The sequence below is a fragment of the Pleurodeles waltl genome, chromosome 12 (genome assembly GCF_031143425.1).
Source record: "Pleurodeles waltl isolate 20211129_DDA chromosome 12, aPleWal1.hap1.20221129, whole genome shotgun sequence".
NCBI lineage: Eukaryota > Metazoa > Chordata > Amphibia > Caudata > Salamandridae > Pleurodeles > Pleurodeles waltl.
Window position 1 is genome coordinate 622,616,075 of NC_090451.1, and position 18,205 is coordinate 622,634,279.

At 41.8% G+C, this 18,205-nt stretch overlaps 1 protein-coding gene across 2 annotated transcripts in view; it reads right to left on the reverse strand.

Annotated features, from left to right (window-relative positions):
- Positions 1-18,205, reverse strand: part of IGSF8 (immunoglobulin superfamily member 8) — a 127,055-nt gene that overhangs the window by 21,929 nt on the left and 86,921 nt on the right. For both annotated transcript variants that reach the window (XM_069217972.1, XM_069217973.1), the window contains exons 3-4: positions 7,731-8,195; positions 2,960-3,382 (exon numbers count right to left, since the gene is read on the reverse strand). In XM_069217972.1, the coding sequence (XP_069074073.1) occupies positions 2,960-3,382; positions 7,731-8,195 (888 nt within the window). The remainder of the gene's footprint in view (positions 1-2,959; positions 3,383-7,730; positions 8,196-18,205) is intronic.

The following is an 18,205-nucleotide window of genomic DNA, read 5'->3' on the forward strand; positions in this document are numbered from 1 at the left end:
TACTGGGCCGCTTCAGATCAGGATTGGGGGCATAGACAGAGCTGTGTCCTAGTCCAGTGCTGGAAAAACAGAAAGGCAGCAGATGAGCAATGAGAATCAGAGTGCGTGTAATTCCTGGTATTGGAATAATGGGGCACAGAAGGTGAGGGTTGAGGTCCACTGACAGAGTTGTATGTGGGCTGCAGTACTGGAATAGTAATGGGCACCCAAAGTCAGAAGTGAGGTATGTTAATGGAGCTTGTGTGGAACTTAGCATTGGCGTGCCAGTGTTGCCGAGTGTCAGCCTGGAGGTGCCCTGGTGAGGCTGTGAGTGGAGCCAGCATGGGAATTTGCATTGCCTCTGAACAACAGAAGCGAGGAGTCCTGAAAGGCGTGCGTGTGAGCCTTAATACTGAGAAGAAATGTGCACTAAATGATAGAATTAATCGATTCTGGAGGAGCTTTGGTGGTTCCCATCAATAGTGGCGCTTTATGTTAGACTTGAGGCGCACTGGCTGAGCTGTGTTTTCCTCTTTTGGGTCCAGTAGTGGCTTAGCATTGGGACTGAATATTAGAATTGACCTGCTGAAATGAAAGGGTCCCAGTATAGGAAAGGAAGTGACTTCACCAAGGAAGAACTGAGGTGCACTGATGGCGCTGAGCCTGAGATTCCAGTACTAGAATAGCAGAGCAGAGCAAGGATCCTCGCTGAGTCCCACCCTCTTCAACCTCTACATGACTCCATTGGCCACCGTCGTCAGAAGCCACGTACTCAACATCATCTCCTACGCCAATGACACCCAACTGATAGTCTCCCTCACAAACAACCCGACCACCGCCAAGAACAATTACCACAAAGGAATGAAAGCAGTCGCCGCCTGGATGAAAGATAGTTGCCTCAAACTGAAGTCGGACAAAACAGATGTCCTCATCCTCGGCTCCACATCCTCTGCCTGGAACAAGTCCTGGTGGCTCACGGCCCTCGGAAACGCCCCCACACCCGCAACCTTGGCGTCGACTCATTGCTCTCAATGGACCGACAGGTGAGCGTAGTCTCATCAGGTTGCTTCCACACCCTGCGCATGCTTTGAAAAATCTACAAGTGGATCCCCTCCGAAGCTAGAAGAACAGTCATCCAAGGCCCTTGTCAGCGGCCGCCTCGACTACGGCAATGCACTCTACGCCGGAACCACCGCCAAGACCCAGAAAAGACTACAACACATCCAGAATGCCTCCGCCTGTCTCATCAAGAACGCCCCACGACACAGCCACACCTCTGCCCTTCAGAGAGACATACACTAGCTGCCTATCGACAAAAGGATCACCTTCAAGCTCCTGACCCACGCCTACAACCCCCCTACACGACACCAGACCTGGAAGCCTACAGAAGAATTATAATTAAAAGTATACAATAGGTCGTACGGTTACGCTCAATCTAAAAACGAACAACAGCAGCTGTGGCCATCCACACAGGAAACCGTTGAGTGGCTTAATAAGACTTCCCTTCCAAATCGAAAGCATGCATTGTAAGGACGGTTTTGTTACTTTTGCATGTTAGATGGACCTGACATGGCCTACTAGGATTGAACTGCTGAACTGAAAATATGCACTTTATGGATGGCTCGGCTGCTTTTGCATGTATGCCAGATAGATGTAAATAATCATGGCAGGCAGTTGGGTTTGAAACCATGCATTTTTAGAATGCTTTGCTCTTTTGCAAATAAGACACTTCAACCCTTTCTGTAACACCAACAACACTTATCCTGTTTATCCTGACCATCGCGCTGAAGGAATGTTCTACCTGTTTAGCAAGAGAGATGTATGATATCAATGTCTTTCTGTTAAAAGACAGTACAATTCCTATAGTAATTTTAAGCCTATCATATCTGTTCCCTGTACTGTTGATAGGTCTTATACCGTAATGTTAATAATGAATAATCATTCATAATTAATCGTTATGGCAGGCTGTTGGGCCTGGGACAGTGCAATTTAAGAATGTTTCCCTCTTTGCACACAAGATATTTTAAACCTTATTGCAATGCCAACGGCATTGCCTGCCCTAATTTTAGGTACTGAAGGAATGTCCCAGCTGCTGAGCAAGAAAGATGTACTGTATAAACATGTTGTCTTTTTGCATAAAAGCAAAGAATTTTGTATAGCAACGCCATTAAGCCTGTTAAATCTGTTTTTCTGCACAGAGGATGGCTCTTAACTCCTCAGCAGGATTGTCATTTGGCTTGGCCTCCCTGCATACCGGATGGTTGAAACGTTATTTTCAGGGCCGACATCTGGGTCTGAAATTAAGTATTTTTAGGAATGTTTGTATTCTTGAAAGTAGAACACTCCTGGCTCCGCCAAGCATAGTGGAGATATGGAGTACAAAAATATACAGCATAAAAGTAAAAACTGAAAAATGTAGACTACCAGAAGCAAGAAAATAAAATATATTTAATTAATGACATGCGTAAAATTGCAGCACCAAGCACCTGACCCGAAAATACTTCGACTGGAATTAAAACTAGTAATTAACGAAGTGAGGCTCTATGTGGTAGGGGTATTTTAATTCGGGATATGTAGGAAGATGTTTTTGCTTGGTCATTCTACAGTCTACACTCTAGTCTATATTTCTTAAATGTATATTTTAACTTGGAACCAATATGCTCACAGCTGAGAGAGCTAATGTCTAGACTACTGCCGCTACATATCATTGGCTACCAAGAAATATTGGGCATTTAAAAAAGGAGCTTATTAGTTTATTTCACAATTATAAGTTTGTTGACACAACTCCATTCTATCCATGGACGTAAACCAAAAAGCTGGGAGCGGATACTGGCTAAAACATAGCATGTGCTGGTTAAGTCATTAGCGATCCAGACTGCTTGTTGTCAGTGACCCTTACAATCTGATAGGCTTTAATAAATACCAAATATCCTGTATTTCGCACTGAATAAAGAAAGGACCGCTATCCACATCAAGTTACCTTCTGATTTCATGTACACTTTTAGCCCTTCAGACTTCTTGCTCGCAACCTCTTTCAGGCTCAGATTGGGGTATTTCACAAATGCTTTTACCCGACAGGTGTACGCCCCCAGGTCTCCAGGCTGAGCCGAGTGGATTCTAAGACGGTAACATCCTGGCAACGGTGGCATCTTTTCTAGTGAGATGTGGCGCTTGCCGACGTCACTGTTCGCATAGCCGGAACCAAGAGAAACAACCCCATCTGTACTCAGTCCTGCCACAATCTGTCCGCGTGGTACCTTGTCACTTGTCATCTCCCACTCAACTGAATACACAACATCAGGCAGCGGGGAAGCCACGTCTGTGACATTACAGGTGAGTTCTAGAGCGTCTCCAGAACGGACTCTGGTATCCTGGGCACCGGCTGTTACTACCATCTGATTGGCTGGAAAAATAGAAGCACACATTAACAATGTAATTATTACCAAACAATCTTCATATAACTTTTTATAGCAACATTTTAATACAATAAGTATATATCACAATACCATCTATATAAATAACGGCGATCTCAGACAACTGCAGTTTCATTCATATATCCCCTTAAGTTTGTATAATATAGTCATTGTCTTTTTTATGGTTCTTTTCAGCTCTCGACTGACTTCAGCAAATCACTCCTGTACTTAAATAATACAAACAAATAACAGATTCCAAATCTCAAAAAAAGATTCATAAATTGATGCCTGAATTAGTTTTTATTATGTACTGTTATAATAGAATATGGGGCTTGTTCTCAAGGACGTTAGAGACTCCGAGGTACTGGGCAACTCCCGGAAGTAGATCTGCCACCTATCGCTGGATCACAGTGTGTAGCTCACTGAAACCCTAAATCTGCCTCTATTCCGCCTTCATCCGGCAGGCAAGATCAAGCGTAAGTTTTACTCCTGGGTGGTGACACAGGTTTATAAACTCATATAGAATAATCACTTAATAAAAAGGCTCAATACATTGAGTGCACAATAAATAACACTGGATTTTAAAGCACATAAGTGACCAATAGTTCAGTAAACCTAATTGACAAATAATATACATTCCATTCCAACTGGACCAAATGTACTCTTTAGCTGATAACAACTCAGGCTGATTCAGAAACGAATTTACGAGTATGAAAAATAGTACTACTACAGGTGTGCTCTTTACACACTCTTCCATGCCTTTAGAATCAGACACAAACTGTCCCACTCTATGTTAGTAAAAGTGCAAAGAGGACACACCTTTCTTAAATGTCTTTGTGAACCAGCCTCCTAACTTTTTAAAGGTAAGTACCAGCAAAGCAGAACGCCTGTATTGTATTTATATTGGAGCTGGTAGGCCGTGCAGTCTGGTAAGTAATGAACATATTAAAATTGGTTCGCTAGCAAATTTGTATTCACTCCTATTGATTCACTGTTGTGTTCTGCAGCAACACGTGCAGTTCAGTAGTCAGCAGGGTGATTGCGCTGATGTTAGTTGGATGCTTGCGATCCAAGCACCACAAGGGAATCACTCCGATTCCCTCATTGCGTCCACAGGTAGTGTGGGTATCAGCATGAAGATGCCTGATCTTCCATGGAAAACCACAATAATAGTAAGAGGGAGTAGGACCTGCAAGGGTGGCTGTCCTACTGCAACACTGTCTTGTGAAGCAAATATCACAGGTATGTGATCAGTGGATACTAAGCTCACTTTCTATTTAATCTTTTGACTCAATCCTCCATTATTTTATTTTACAGGGTGCATCCTTCACTGTCTCGAAGAAGACCTAGCAAAATAAGCCCACTGTGTTGAAACTTTGACTATGTACTGTATCCCGGATTGATATCTGACATTAGATGTGGTTCTTAGGGGATTCTTATATGACATTTGTCAATCTTTCCATAAAAAGGTATAAACACTGGCAACCAAGTTATGCCTGTGTGAATAATAATCTGTTTGTCACTGATCACCCCTCGTGAACTGAGTCGGTTTATTTATTTTTTCTTGGAACAGCATATTTATGAACAAACTGTATAAATTATGTAAATATATTTCATTTTCGTAGAATACTGGCCTGCTACCTGATTGTGTGGGTAATCATAAGTGGGTAGAAGTTTTTTTTAGTGCAACGCAAGTGTAACACATCCAAATCTTTGTCTGCACCGCTCAAAGGACAACCTAAGCACAACAGTCATGCCAGGATATTCCTGCACGAAATGTTGACAAATATTTTGCAATTGACACTATCATAACACCACTACTTTTTATTTCCCATGTACTCAGTTCAAACCACAGTATCAATCAGTTTTCACCATCATCCCATACACCACCACCACACCACCAATAACAAACAACATATTGACCTGTACATCGTTATCATTGCATGCTGGCTGGACTACATCAAGTTTAAGTCTAGTAGCATAAGGGATGACTCCTCCCTCGAGGAGCTAATCATTCTTTTCCTGGAAGGCAATGAACCAGAGCTCAATTCGTCCAGAGAGTGCTTCACTCGCCTCCACTACCAAACATTCACCCCTGCAAAGGGTATAAATGCTGAGTTCATCCTCAGTGGGATTGCCTTTAATTGTCTTGCTGTGGACAGGGCAGTTCTTTGTCATGCCACTGAAATTGTAGACCACCAAAGAGTCTTAGTTTTGGTCCCTGAAGGCCATCAATAACGCATCAACGCAATCAGTGGGAGGACACCTCAATGCATCATAGCTCTTCACACTGCTCATTTAAGGTGTTAGCCTAGGCAGATCACCCCCATACTCCCCACAACTCTAACTCCATTGTGAGTAGAGTTAGTCCTGCCCCCTCTCCGGTAACGGCCTGCACCAAGTTTACTGTGCATCTCTTTTAGGGATCTATTGTCAGTCAAACTCATTAGGTGCCTCACCGCAAAGTGGCACATTTTTTTCGCTCCATCCATTAAGCCATTCTGCTCATCAGCTGTAGGTCTAGTCTTTGCATAACAGATGAGTCTCCACTGCCATCTTGGAAGTGGAGTGCGCTGACCCACACATCTGTGTCACCCCATTGGAGAGCCAGGAAGAGGCACGAGATCAGACAGCTCCACTTTCAACCAGCACTACGCTCTGCCATCACTTCACCGATGCTCCACCTGTGGGTCCAGGCGCTCGTTCCAGCCTCCTTTTCACTAGCGCTGGTCTGCTGCAGCACCTCACTTACTATTCCCTGGAGGTCCCAGCCGGTGTGGTACCGCAGTAACATGTACCCATCTCGTGGTGCTTACCAGTGTCATGGCCTCTGTTGGACCTCGGAGTTAATAGCCAGGGGAAATTTGCCTTTTTGCTGGAGGTCCCCGAAAAGCGTATGTTTAACCTACTACAGACTGCCACACATAGACAGAGATATTCTGGCATTTATGAATATAAATATAAAATAATTTTCTATTAGACCAATTTTAACATGCATGCCTGAAAGTAATAACGTTTAATATTAATTATTGAGGGATGTCATCAGATTTCACGATAAATCATATTGAGCCACATTAATGCTTAAATATGATTAATGGAGCAACTCCAGCAGCGTAGAATTTATGCATGGCTTTGTTGATTCATTGACATGGTCTATGCACTAGAGTCTATCTGTCTAAAACATGGCTCAATGTCAAACATAGAGATTTTGCCTTGATTTGACATTTGTTAGGGTGGCATTAAGAGCTATGGTTGTTAGAGATTCTTTGAAAGTTTAAGTTGGAATTTATAAGAGAATAATCTTTAGCTTACTACCACTGAAGGCGGAAAATACACTTAAAACAGCAGAAATGTTCAAATATTTATTAATGTCGGTCCCTGCCCAGAACTTTTAGAGGTACGGACATGGAATAGCTTGGCTGTTACTATTCGTCTATTATTTAATGACTTCCTAATAATTCACATAAAATCAAAGTATTTACATACTGTATTTAAGCACATTTTTAATAGAAAACGACAGGTCTTCTAGGCTAAACATAGAGCAGTGCATGAAAGAGATTTGGAAACAGAAAATGCTCCATAACGAGGGATATGTTATTCAAAGTAAAAGTATGTCAAAATAAAATAATACTGAACAGGGTTTGCTTGGCTAGCAGTCTGTCAAGTAGGAAATATAGGCTTCTTCAACCTTAGCTCGTTAGCTCTATGTTGTAAACATATGTTTTCTGTATGATGCAAATCTTTTTTAAGACACATAAAACTGTAGTGTGAATCCAACCAATAAAGTGGCTGGTAACTCTCTTCTAAGCCTTAACATTAGAAATCCGAGGCTATCTAAGGCGTAAGGAGCTATTTGACTTCATCCTGATCTATCACTGACTTCCTCAAACCCAATTAGTGCCCTTTAGGGCATCACTATAAAGTAGTGATTGTGGCAATGTGGACACTTGCCCGCTGCTACTGAGAGCAAGAGCACAAACTCCTTGAAAGGAGCACCAAACAACCAGTCGGTTACTATACCTGACTTGGAGGGGTAAGTGTAAGACTGCTGTGTGCATAGACCCCAGGTCCTTCAGAAATAACATATTTTAAGTGGAAGAGATCTTTGCTCTGTGACTGCAAAGAGGTTTCAAATAAATCTGCGAATTAGGTTGACATTTCGTTTGGGGATTAACTATGTATATGGCCATTTCAATATCAGTTAGGTCAACCAGAGTTTGAAAAGAATCTGGAAAATGATTTGAAACTTTGATGTCATAAAAAAATCTACGAGTACAATACTTTTATTAAAAACGGCGCACAGAACACTAATAAAATGCTATCACATATTTTACCTACCAATTTTCTGAACGTTGAGCTGTGCCAAAACTGAGCGTTTCTCAACAATTTTCTTCCAGCTCCCATCAGGATCCTGGATCCATTCTCCAACTGAGCAGTGGTAGGTCCCTGCATCTTCAGGCTGTGCCCTGGAGATCACCATCTTGTATTTGTCGCCTCCAGACTTTTCGACACGAAGCTCACCTTTCTGGTAACGGTCAGCATACGTCGAACTCCCGTCCGCGCCCTGAATGCTGAAATCATGCCGCACTGCAATGATCTCCTGCAAATTCTGGAGTCCCACAGGGGCCACTGGTGAGGAGAAGCCGAAAGAGACAGAAAGATGCGTGTGCTGGCGGGATTCGGTTGAGGCTGTGCACCTGAGCTGGACCTCCTTGCTCTCTGGAGTATTCAGCGTCAGAGGAGAAGTCAACAACTGTCTGCCCTTCAGGAGTGAGGGAGAGACCTGGAGAACATCTGGAATGACTGCAGTAAACAAAAAGAGAAAGAACACCTTTTATGATTTTTGATACTCGTACACATCAAATAAACGATTATTAGATACCAGCTTTTGAATGTTATTCAGCATCCGGAACTTTTATCAAAATGAAAGATTTTAAAGTATTAGTAATGTTGAGATTCAGGGAGACATCCAGGATTACTTTGTGCCAGAAAGCAACTCTATACATACTACCTTGTTTCTGGTCTACAACTATGTGAAGGAACGATATCCTCCAAAATGTCTGTAATCGGAATATACCACTTGTTTAACCAATGTCATAAAAATCGCTTACAACGTAGCTCACTGTTAATATTTACCACTTATTTCTAGTCACTGTACATGTCTATATTAGGAGTTAAATTTAATTGTCTCACACCTAAAATAAAATTGTGCCCTGTGTGAAGACCCAAGTGCCATTTTTAATGTGTTACTGTGCTTCATTTAAATTACGAAAAAAGAGATGGATGAGTGCTTGAAATAATCTCAGCCAGTGGTAATTACTCATGACTCAGCCCAGTCCATGGTTTTGTTTGTATGCCATGCCGACTCAGAGAAGAACCAGCCTTTTGCAATTCACACTTGGTCAAGCCTGTACTGCCTGGTTAGGTTCCCGCTGAAAGGGAATCCAAAGCTACCAAAGTTTTCTGCTAAAATAGGCTTCGCCAGTGAGGTGTAGCTTTGGACTTGTGAAAGACTACCACAAAACTCATTGTGGGCATATCTGCCACACTTAGGACATCACATTGAGGAAACCAAGAAAATAATGGGTGAAATATGTGTGCTAATCTCACCCACTGATATCTACTCATTGCCTCATTCCAGAATAATTTTTTGCCCAACATTCTAGCTCAGAAAGGAACTAGTCATATTCAAATCAGCCTTGGTCCTTCCCCAGTAGGCCAGTCCAACTCACACTGCCAGGACTTCTTTCCTACCAAATTCAGTAAGATTCTTCTAAGTGAACGCAACTTTGTCTGAATTTATTTTGACTGAATTTGTCCCCTCTGAATTGGAACAGAAGCTACTCAGATTGGTTGTGACCAAAGTAGGCCTTTTCAGTGAGATATAGCATGCGTCCCGTGGCATAGAGAACATGAGACGCTCATCTGGGCCTAACTATCACACTTAGGGCGCTGCACTGATGAAAACAATGAAGTGAGGGATGGAGTGCTTGAATTAATCCCAGTCATTGGTAATTACTCAATGCAGAATCCCAGACCATTTCTTTTACTTCCATGCCACCCAAAACAGAACTGCCAAACTGCCTGGTCCTAAACCTCCAAAAGGGAAATATTCTAGAGGAAAACATTTGTATAAATGCTTCCATAAAAACGTATTTCACATATCACTGTAATATTTAATATTCTTTTTCTTAATGACTTTCCATTAGATATGTATTTATGAATGATACGACTCATCCTAGCACTGATCTTAGTAATTTAAACATTTTACTTTTCCCACTGCAATGATCCCACCAGGGCTTTGGATTTTTGACAAGGTGGCATTGCCTCAAATTTATTGCTTAGACATTTTTGGGGACACCGAAAGAGAAAAGTAAATTTTGTTCATCTATAACCATTTTCATTAAAAATATGTTTCAAAGGTTGGCAGCCACTTTTCCATTCAATGTCACCCGAGTACAGTCCTTCGCTCTCCATCTCATTGTGACCCTTTCGAAATGGCTGCATCAGACTTGAAAAAAGGAAAGAAGGGGGATTCTGCCTGGCTACTCAATTATTGATATGAAATATTGTTGTCATTTAAGTCCAATATTTTAAGAGTAAGGTTGCTAGACGACTGAACAATGGCATAACACCCAAATGTTCAAACAATTAATTTGAAAAAAGTCAGAGCAAGAAAGTGATTTACAAACTGGTAGTAACATTCAAATCGAAGGCAGCTTCTTAATACAACAAGACTTACAATATTCCCCTCCCATAAAAACACCTCGGAAGTGTCACCGCATGTTATGGTGGCAAACCAATTATCTACAGAAGTCGAAAATATAATTTTATAAACCATAAAGAGACAACGAAAATAAATGAATTTGAGGGAAATTTTATTAGTCAAAGTTACTTTGAAAAAGTAAGATATATTTTAAATAATTGGTATAATATCAAATAAAAGTATGCTGTACATTCTGATTAATTCAAGTCAAATTTGTTATTACATAATAAATGATGTTTTTTTTAGAACCATTGCGACTATTGAATGCAAAATTGAAAAAAAAAAACACGAAATGATTGAAAAAACTGTTGAGATGTAAAGGCAAGCCAGTTTGTGCCCGTCTGTGCCTGGGCCACGAAAGCGCTATGAACCTAACATCTCATCTACCCACCGCTACCCTGCCGCCTCCCTCCACGCCTCCAACCGCAGATGCTGGTTTCTGCCGTACCACACCACACAACACGGAAGGAACCTTCACCTGCATCTCCACCAGGTTCTCATGCATGCTCCTCCTCCCAACACTCAACAATCCCGCATCAACTGAACCTAGCACCTCACACACACTAACCAGCCAACTCCTGCACACCATTCTACATTCACATGTATACTCCTCAACATCCGGTCACTCAAACAAACAAACCATGGAGATATGACACCTGCTCAACGATCATCACCCAGCCCTTTTCTACCTCACAGAAGCATGACTCAACACTCCCTCTGCACTAGATTTACCGCTGCCATCCCCACCATCTCCAGGATCGTCAGACAAGGCTGTCAGCACAGGCCGCCAGGCGAAGTCACCATTATGTTCATGGACACCATCAGCTGTACCAACACTATGGACACCGTGTCCAACTACATGGAGCACCTCTCCTTCAAGCTACACATCACTGTCAGGTTTGCCTTGTGCGGAGCCCTTATGTACATACCCCTAGGGCTCCCTGCCAACTTCGCCAGAGGCACCACAGACCTTTTTGAGCTCCTCATTATTGACTCCAACACCTTCACCTTCGTAGGAGACCTAAACTTTTAACAAGAAGACCGCATCGACTATCACTCACTCCTTTGTCACCAGCGGGCTGGACAACAGGAATTCTCTCTATGCTGGAATCTCTAAGAAACTGCCCAGAAGACTACAATTGATCCAGAACATGACGAGCAAATTCATCCTCAACCTTCCACTCAGGACTCACAACACACCACCCCCCAGGGAGTACCACTGGCTCCCAATATACAAAATGTTCGGTTCAAACTCTTCACCCAGCATTGAGATCACTACACAATTTAAGCTCGGACTACATGAACAGTTGCATCTTCTTCCATCAACCATCCTGACACCCCGCTCAGTTGACAGCCATTGAGTAATTATCCACCAATCACCTGCTGAATGAGTTTCTGTGATGACTTCATATCAACCCTCCATTTTCTTAGGGGATTGATATGTGTGAATAACGAACATTCCAATAATTGCACATATTCTGTCACTACATTTTGTTAGGTCGAGTATTCAATACCTTTGAGTGTCCTATCATGAGGAGGGATCTCCTCAACACTATATTATTTTTAAAAGAACCTTCAATTAAGCACAGGTTTTTTTTATGACTAATGCTATTTTGGACTAAATGTTGTCCTATTTGTGTGACCTCACTTTGTTAAGATGTCTCCGATCATAATTCTTGATTAGTGTGTCCTTTTTCTATGTTTTTGACTGACACAACGTCCTTTCTTTGTTTCTATGCCCGCAGACGGGCGCGAGCCTTAAGATATCAGTACATCCGTGTCTCGTGGCGTTAATTAGAGCTCGAAACAGCGCCCACTTACTATTAGACGAGGACGCTGTCCGGAGGGTAGGTCCATGGTGTAGGACCACTGACAAAATTGTGAGTACCCATATGTTTTTTTTGCTGTTTTTATACTTTTTCCACCCTAATAATGGTCGACTCCTTTGCTCGTCAACCTTGTGTTTCACAACTGACGGACGAGCACTTGATGGCTTATTTTAATACCCAGAATTACGACTCGCATTCAATGGTATTAATGATTTATGGATGCAGCTGCAGTCAGATAGATACAGAAACGTATTATACATATTTTTCAAAATGCCTGAGGTTCCCAGTCCTTATGAACGCTTATATATCTTCTCTATATAGTTTGAACCCATCAGTCACTATAAGAGCAGTACGGCTTAGAGCCCCCTTTCTGGGAGCCCGTCAGGCATTGCAGCGCCGGCCTGGCAAGGAGCATTCCCGATGATGAAGCCAATCATCCACTGTGATGAGTGAGAGCTCTTGCTCCTGAGGCACTAGGTCCCCTGGAACTTTTCCGTATCTTGGAGCAGTGTACCCTTTTACTTTTTGTGACTATCATTATTGGGAGACTGTACACTGGTTCATTAACCTCCCAGTCCCCCCCACCTTTTGTCTTGATCTACGTACACCAGCTTTGCTGTGGGACCAACCATACAATTTTTTCAAAAACATTTTTTGAAAAATTATTTTACATTCATTTATTACGTCCTGTTGAGATCTTCACAATGGATGATTTCCAGGGTCTTAGTTTTGACGACGATATGGTGTCGGCAATATTACAGACACCGTCCATCCTCAGTAGTGATGGATCAGCTCCTACGGGTAGTCTCCAGGTAGACTGGGACAAACTATCTACTTTGAAACGAGAATTGATAAAAACTGTCATGCATGGTACAATCATGACAGAGTATCTGCGCGCTAATATTGCGCCCAACGGTCTCTTAGTATCCAATATACCTAGGATATTTTTACAAGACTTAGCCTTCAGGAAAGACTGGGCGCAGATAGCTTGGAAGTGTACCAGGGATTGGCTGGTTTTGATTATCAACACTTCCAAACGCTCAGCTGACTCCATAACTATCCAAATCAGCGCCATAGAGAATACTCTGAAGACCACTGTTACACTGACAGATTTAAGAGCTGCCTCTCTGAGATCACCGCTGAACTTAACGAGACAAAGGAGTTCTTAACTCAACAAAAGATTACCAAACTTCATAAGGATATTGTGAAGTTTAGCAGAGAGAAGGTTTACCCCTATATAAAAGATGACTATGATGTAGACACTCAGTCACGTTCATCGGACGAATCTATCTCTTTTTACAAAAAGCCACGTGGATCCTAATCTGATGGGTGGAGCACCGATGAGAATCCGCCTCAACCTTTCTTCAATTATCCTCCTTACCCTGTTAGTCAACCAATGCCTTGGCAATCACCATATCCATTATTTCAACGTTGCCCGATGATGCCATTTGTGCCTTTTTTAGGCCGCGGCAGAGGCAGAAGGAGAGGAAGAGGCAGACATATTCAGTGGTCCAGAGAGGAACCACAAATGGTAACCAGGAGCCAAGTAAAAAAAAAACCCCGGTGAGAACTTAGTCGTTAATTTGTCCAACAGACAACTTACGGAGGATGAATCTAATGTCCTCAACAGAGGCCTTAGCTTTGTTCCTACCCCTGAGGAGGACCTCTTCCGTTTACATATTGAACTTGCCCAGTTTTCTGGAAAATTCGTCTACACTTTTCTTCAAGGACAAACCAGTTGAACGACAATTGGTTGACTCAGGTTTAAAAAGCCATTGGTTTTTGTTCCACCGCCAGCAACTATGCCCAGCGAAGTCCTAACTTTTGAAAAGGCAGTGTTAGCCGATTTCAATCAATTACGTCCAAAACATTCCTATATCAACATACCTGTGAAAGAGAAGAGGGCCTTGCAATCTCTAGCATCTGACCTCAAGATAGTCATCAAACAGGCTGCTAAAGGTGGCGCTTTCGTGATCATGAATACAGTTGACTACAGACACGAACCTCTTAAGTGATTCCACCTATTATGTGAAGATAACTAGTGATCCCACGGGGAGGCTGCAGACCCAGATTAGATGTCTCATTGAAGAAGCCAGATACAACTTGTGGATTTCCTCTAAGGAGGCCGAATTTCTTGACATTATTCATCCTCGGACTCCGTGTTTTTATTGTTTACCAAAGATTCATAAAGGAAAAATACCCCCTCCAGGACGTCCAATTGTGTCGGGCATAGGCTCCGTCCTAGAACCTTTATCGATCTTTTGTGATCATTTCTTACAACCATTAGTGAGAGGCTCCTCTACCTATTTACAGGACAAAGATGTCCTTAATTTGATTGAATCCATCAATAGTTCTGTGGATGTACAAGGTATTATTACCTTAGATGTAGAAGCCTTATACACTAACATTCCTCAAGAAGCTACTTTGCAAGTTGTGGAATCAGCTCTTTATGAAGATCCTACTCCATTATCTACCCCTATCTCTTTCATCATGCAATGTGCATCACTTGCCCTGACAGAATTTTTTTTTCAATTTGAGGACCAATTTTTCCATCAGATTAGAGGGACATCCATGGGTAGCACATTTGCACCGAATTTCGCCTGCCTGTATATGTATGATTTTGAAAAGAAGCACATTTAGCCATTAACCAATCCTTTTCAGAAGTACATTAAACTATGGCGGCGCTATATTGGCGATATCCTGATCGTATGGCAGGGTCCATTGGCAACTGCAGACCAGTTTACAACTTGGATCAACACCCTTGGCCCTTTTTTGAAATTTACTGCCACTGTGTCCTCCTCTCATTTACCTTTTTTAGACCTCATGATCACCATTAACAATGGTAAACTGTCCACAAGTACTTATCAAAAACCAACAGACCGCAATAGTCTTCTGTTATACGAGAGTCATCATCCGAAGTCTCTACGAGACAATTTACCTGTTGGTCAATTCCTATGGCTAAGACGCAATTGCAGTTCATCTTGAGAATTCGATCGACACGCCAATGTTCTTCAAGAAAAACTCTATGAAAGTCATTACCCAACAAAAATTGTCAACCTAGCGCGCAAGAGAGCTAGGAACAACAATAGGGATGCCTTGCTAGCAACCAGCAAAAAGGGTCCCCAGACCCGATTAACGTGTCTTTAACCATACACTCCTTTGTCCAACAACATCAAGAAATTGATTAGTAAAAGATGGTCAATATAAGTGAGTGGGGGCACCAAAGTTCCAAGACCTCTATTTGCATTTAAACGTACCGCCAATATCAAGGACATTGTGGTCCATACCCGTCCACGACTTCCTCAGGACACATCCACTCAAAAGACGTTGTGGGATCTTCCCCCATTTGAAGGCCATCACCCCTGTAGTCACTGCAATGTTTGCTCACTAACCAGACATCTAACGACACTGGATTTAGACCCTATTGGTATTTGGCGACTTAAAAAGCATACCAATTGTAACACCAAGAATTGCATTTATATGATTATGTGCCCTTGTGTGTTGCGCTATATTGGTATGACTACACGACCTGTAAAAATACGTATTAATGAGCATAGAAGTAACATTAGATGCAGTAGGGTCACCACAAAACTCTGTGCACATTTTTTGGATACTCCACATATTCCTGATGACCTATGGTCGGTGATTTTAGAAGCACCGAGAGTTCGACCTAATGACTCGGGTTCTCTCTTCAGGATTGAACAAAGATGGGTTTTCAAATTAGGGACCAGCGTACGGGGTTTGAATAATGAGATACCCTGGACAACGCTCTCATCTTAGATCACCACCTTATTTTGACAGCCATTGAGTAATTATCCACCAATCATCTGCTGAATGAAAGTCTGTGATGACTACATATCAACCCTCCATTTTCTTAGGGAATCGATATGTGTGAATAATGAACATTCCATTAATTGCACATATTCTGTCACTACGTTTTGTTAGGTCGAGTATTCAATACCTTTGAGTGTCCTATTATGAGGAGGGATCTCCTCAACACTATAATATTTTTAAAAGAACCTTCAATTAAGCACGTTTTTTTTTATGACTAGTGCTATTTTGGACTGAATGTTGTCCTATTTGTGTGACCTCAGATTGTTAAGATGTCTCCGATCACAATTCTTGATTAGTGTGTCCTTTTTCTATGTTTTTGACTGACAAGACGTTCTTTCTTTGTTTCTATGCCTGCAGACGCGCGCAAGCCGGAAGATACCAGTATTTCTGTGTCTCGCTGCGTTAATTAGAGCTCCGACAGCACCCGCTTGCTATTAGACAGGGACGCTGTCCGGAGGGTAGGTCCATGGTGTAGGACCACTGACAAAATTGTGAGTACCCATATGTTTTTTTGCTGTTTTTATACTTTTACCACCCTAATAATGGTCGACTCCTTTGCTCGTCGACCTCGTATTTCACAACTGACGGACGAGCGCTTGATGGCTTATTTAAATACCCAGAATTACGACTTGAATCTAGGACTCGCATTCAATGGTAATAATGATTTATGGATGCAGCTAGATAGATACAGAAACGTATTATACATATTTTTCAAAATGCCTGAGGTTCCCAGTCCTTATGAACGCTTAAATATCTACACATGATAAGATGACGCAAGAATGGTTGTTAATCTGTTTTAAAATGTATTTTTGTGGTAATATTCCGCTGTGTTTATGATTATTATGAACAGTGTCAGCCTTAGTCCTTGGCATGCGTTTCCCAAGAAGCTTCATCTCAAATTTGGGGATGGTAAACCTAATTTTTTAATTTATTTTGGGATTACTCATTACACACTTTTTCACAAGTGCACTTCTATCACCACAGATTGGGTATTATTGATGTTTGTACTTCCTTGCTTTCTAGGGCGACCTTTTTTGACTTAGCCAGTTGACTTAAAGTAAGTGACTGTGTCTTAACTCCCACTTTTGGGTTTATTTTTTGTTGTGTTATTTGGAGAAGTTGCTATTTTCTTTTTGGTCCTGATGAAGCGTTGATGGATCTGGCTGGACCACTAGACGCGAAACATGTTGACCCATGATTAGAGGTACCATAACAGTTATAGTCCTCTAATGTTGTTTGTTCTTTGAGAGTAATTGAGCATCACCACTCAACCCTTTACTTTCACTTTGGTTTTAGTCTTGGTCTTCATCTCATACGTACTGATTAAATTTATGATGTGTTTTTGAGATGAATAACCAATTTAAAAGTTTTTTTGTTCTCTCCTGTTTGTGCTGGTGCCTGGATTAAGTTATCCTTCTCTATATAGTTTGAACCCACCAGTCACTATAAGAGCAGTACGACTTAGAGCCCCCTTTCGGGGAGCCCGTCAGGCATTGCAGCGCCAGCCTGGCGAGGAGCATTCCCGATGATGAAGCCAGTCATCCATTGTGATGCGTGAGGGCTCTTGCTCCTGAGGCACTAGGTCCCCTGGAACTTTTCCGTATCTTGGAACAGTGTACCCTTTTACTTTTTGTGACTATCATTATTGGGAGACTGTACACTGGACCATTAACCTCCCAGACACCCCCCTCTTTTATCTTGAACACCGCTCAGCTGGACACCTACACGCACACATGGCACGCCTAGACAGAAAGAGCCAGCGGTTGAGCCTTCTCCTGCACAGCTCCACAAGTGTTGAAAGACCTCCCATCAAATATCAGAGCCTCCTGCTCTCTTCTTGAATTCTGCAACAAGCTTGGCTCTGCAAGTAAGCCCTTCCTACCCTTCAAGGCAAGGTTCTTACACCAGCCCAGTGCCAGAATACTCTTATGGGTGAAAGCACACTCTACAGTTTTATATAAGCTAAGTAAAAAAACAAAATAAGCAATAAAATGCAAAAAAAGGAACTTAACCATATACCTACATATGCTACAATTTCTACTCTTCAGCCATTTTACCTTGATGTTTCAAATAAAACTAGATCAGTTTTGCTTTCATTAATCCTATATGTGGTCAACAAAGACTTAAACAACACTATGGTTCTAAAACTAAACTTCTAACCACTCACCCTCTGGTTGCCAAAGCACAGCACAGATTTGTTAATGTTGAATGAGTACATTATTACTTGTGGTTTTGTATTACAAATTATATCTATTGTGATGAAATATGCATAATTCAGAATTGTGCTAATAAATATTCATCATAAATAAAATTATGTTCTAACTTTTTTCCTACCAATTTCAGTAAGATTGTTCTACATGCATGCAGCTTGGTCTGAATATATT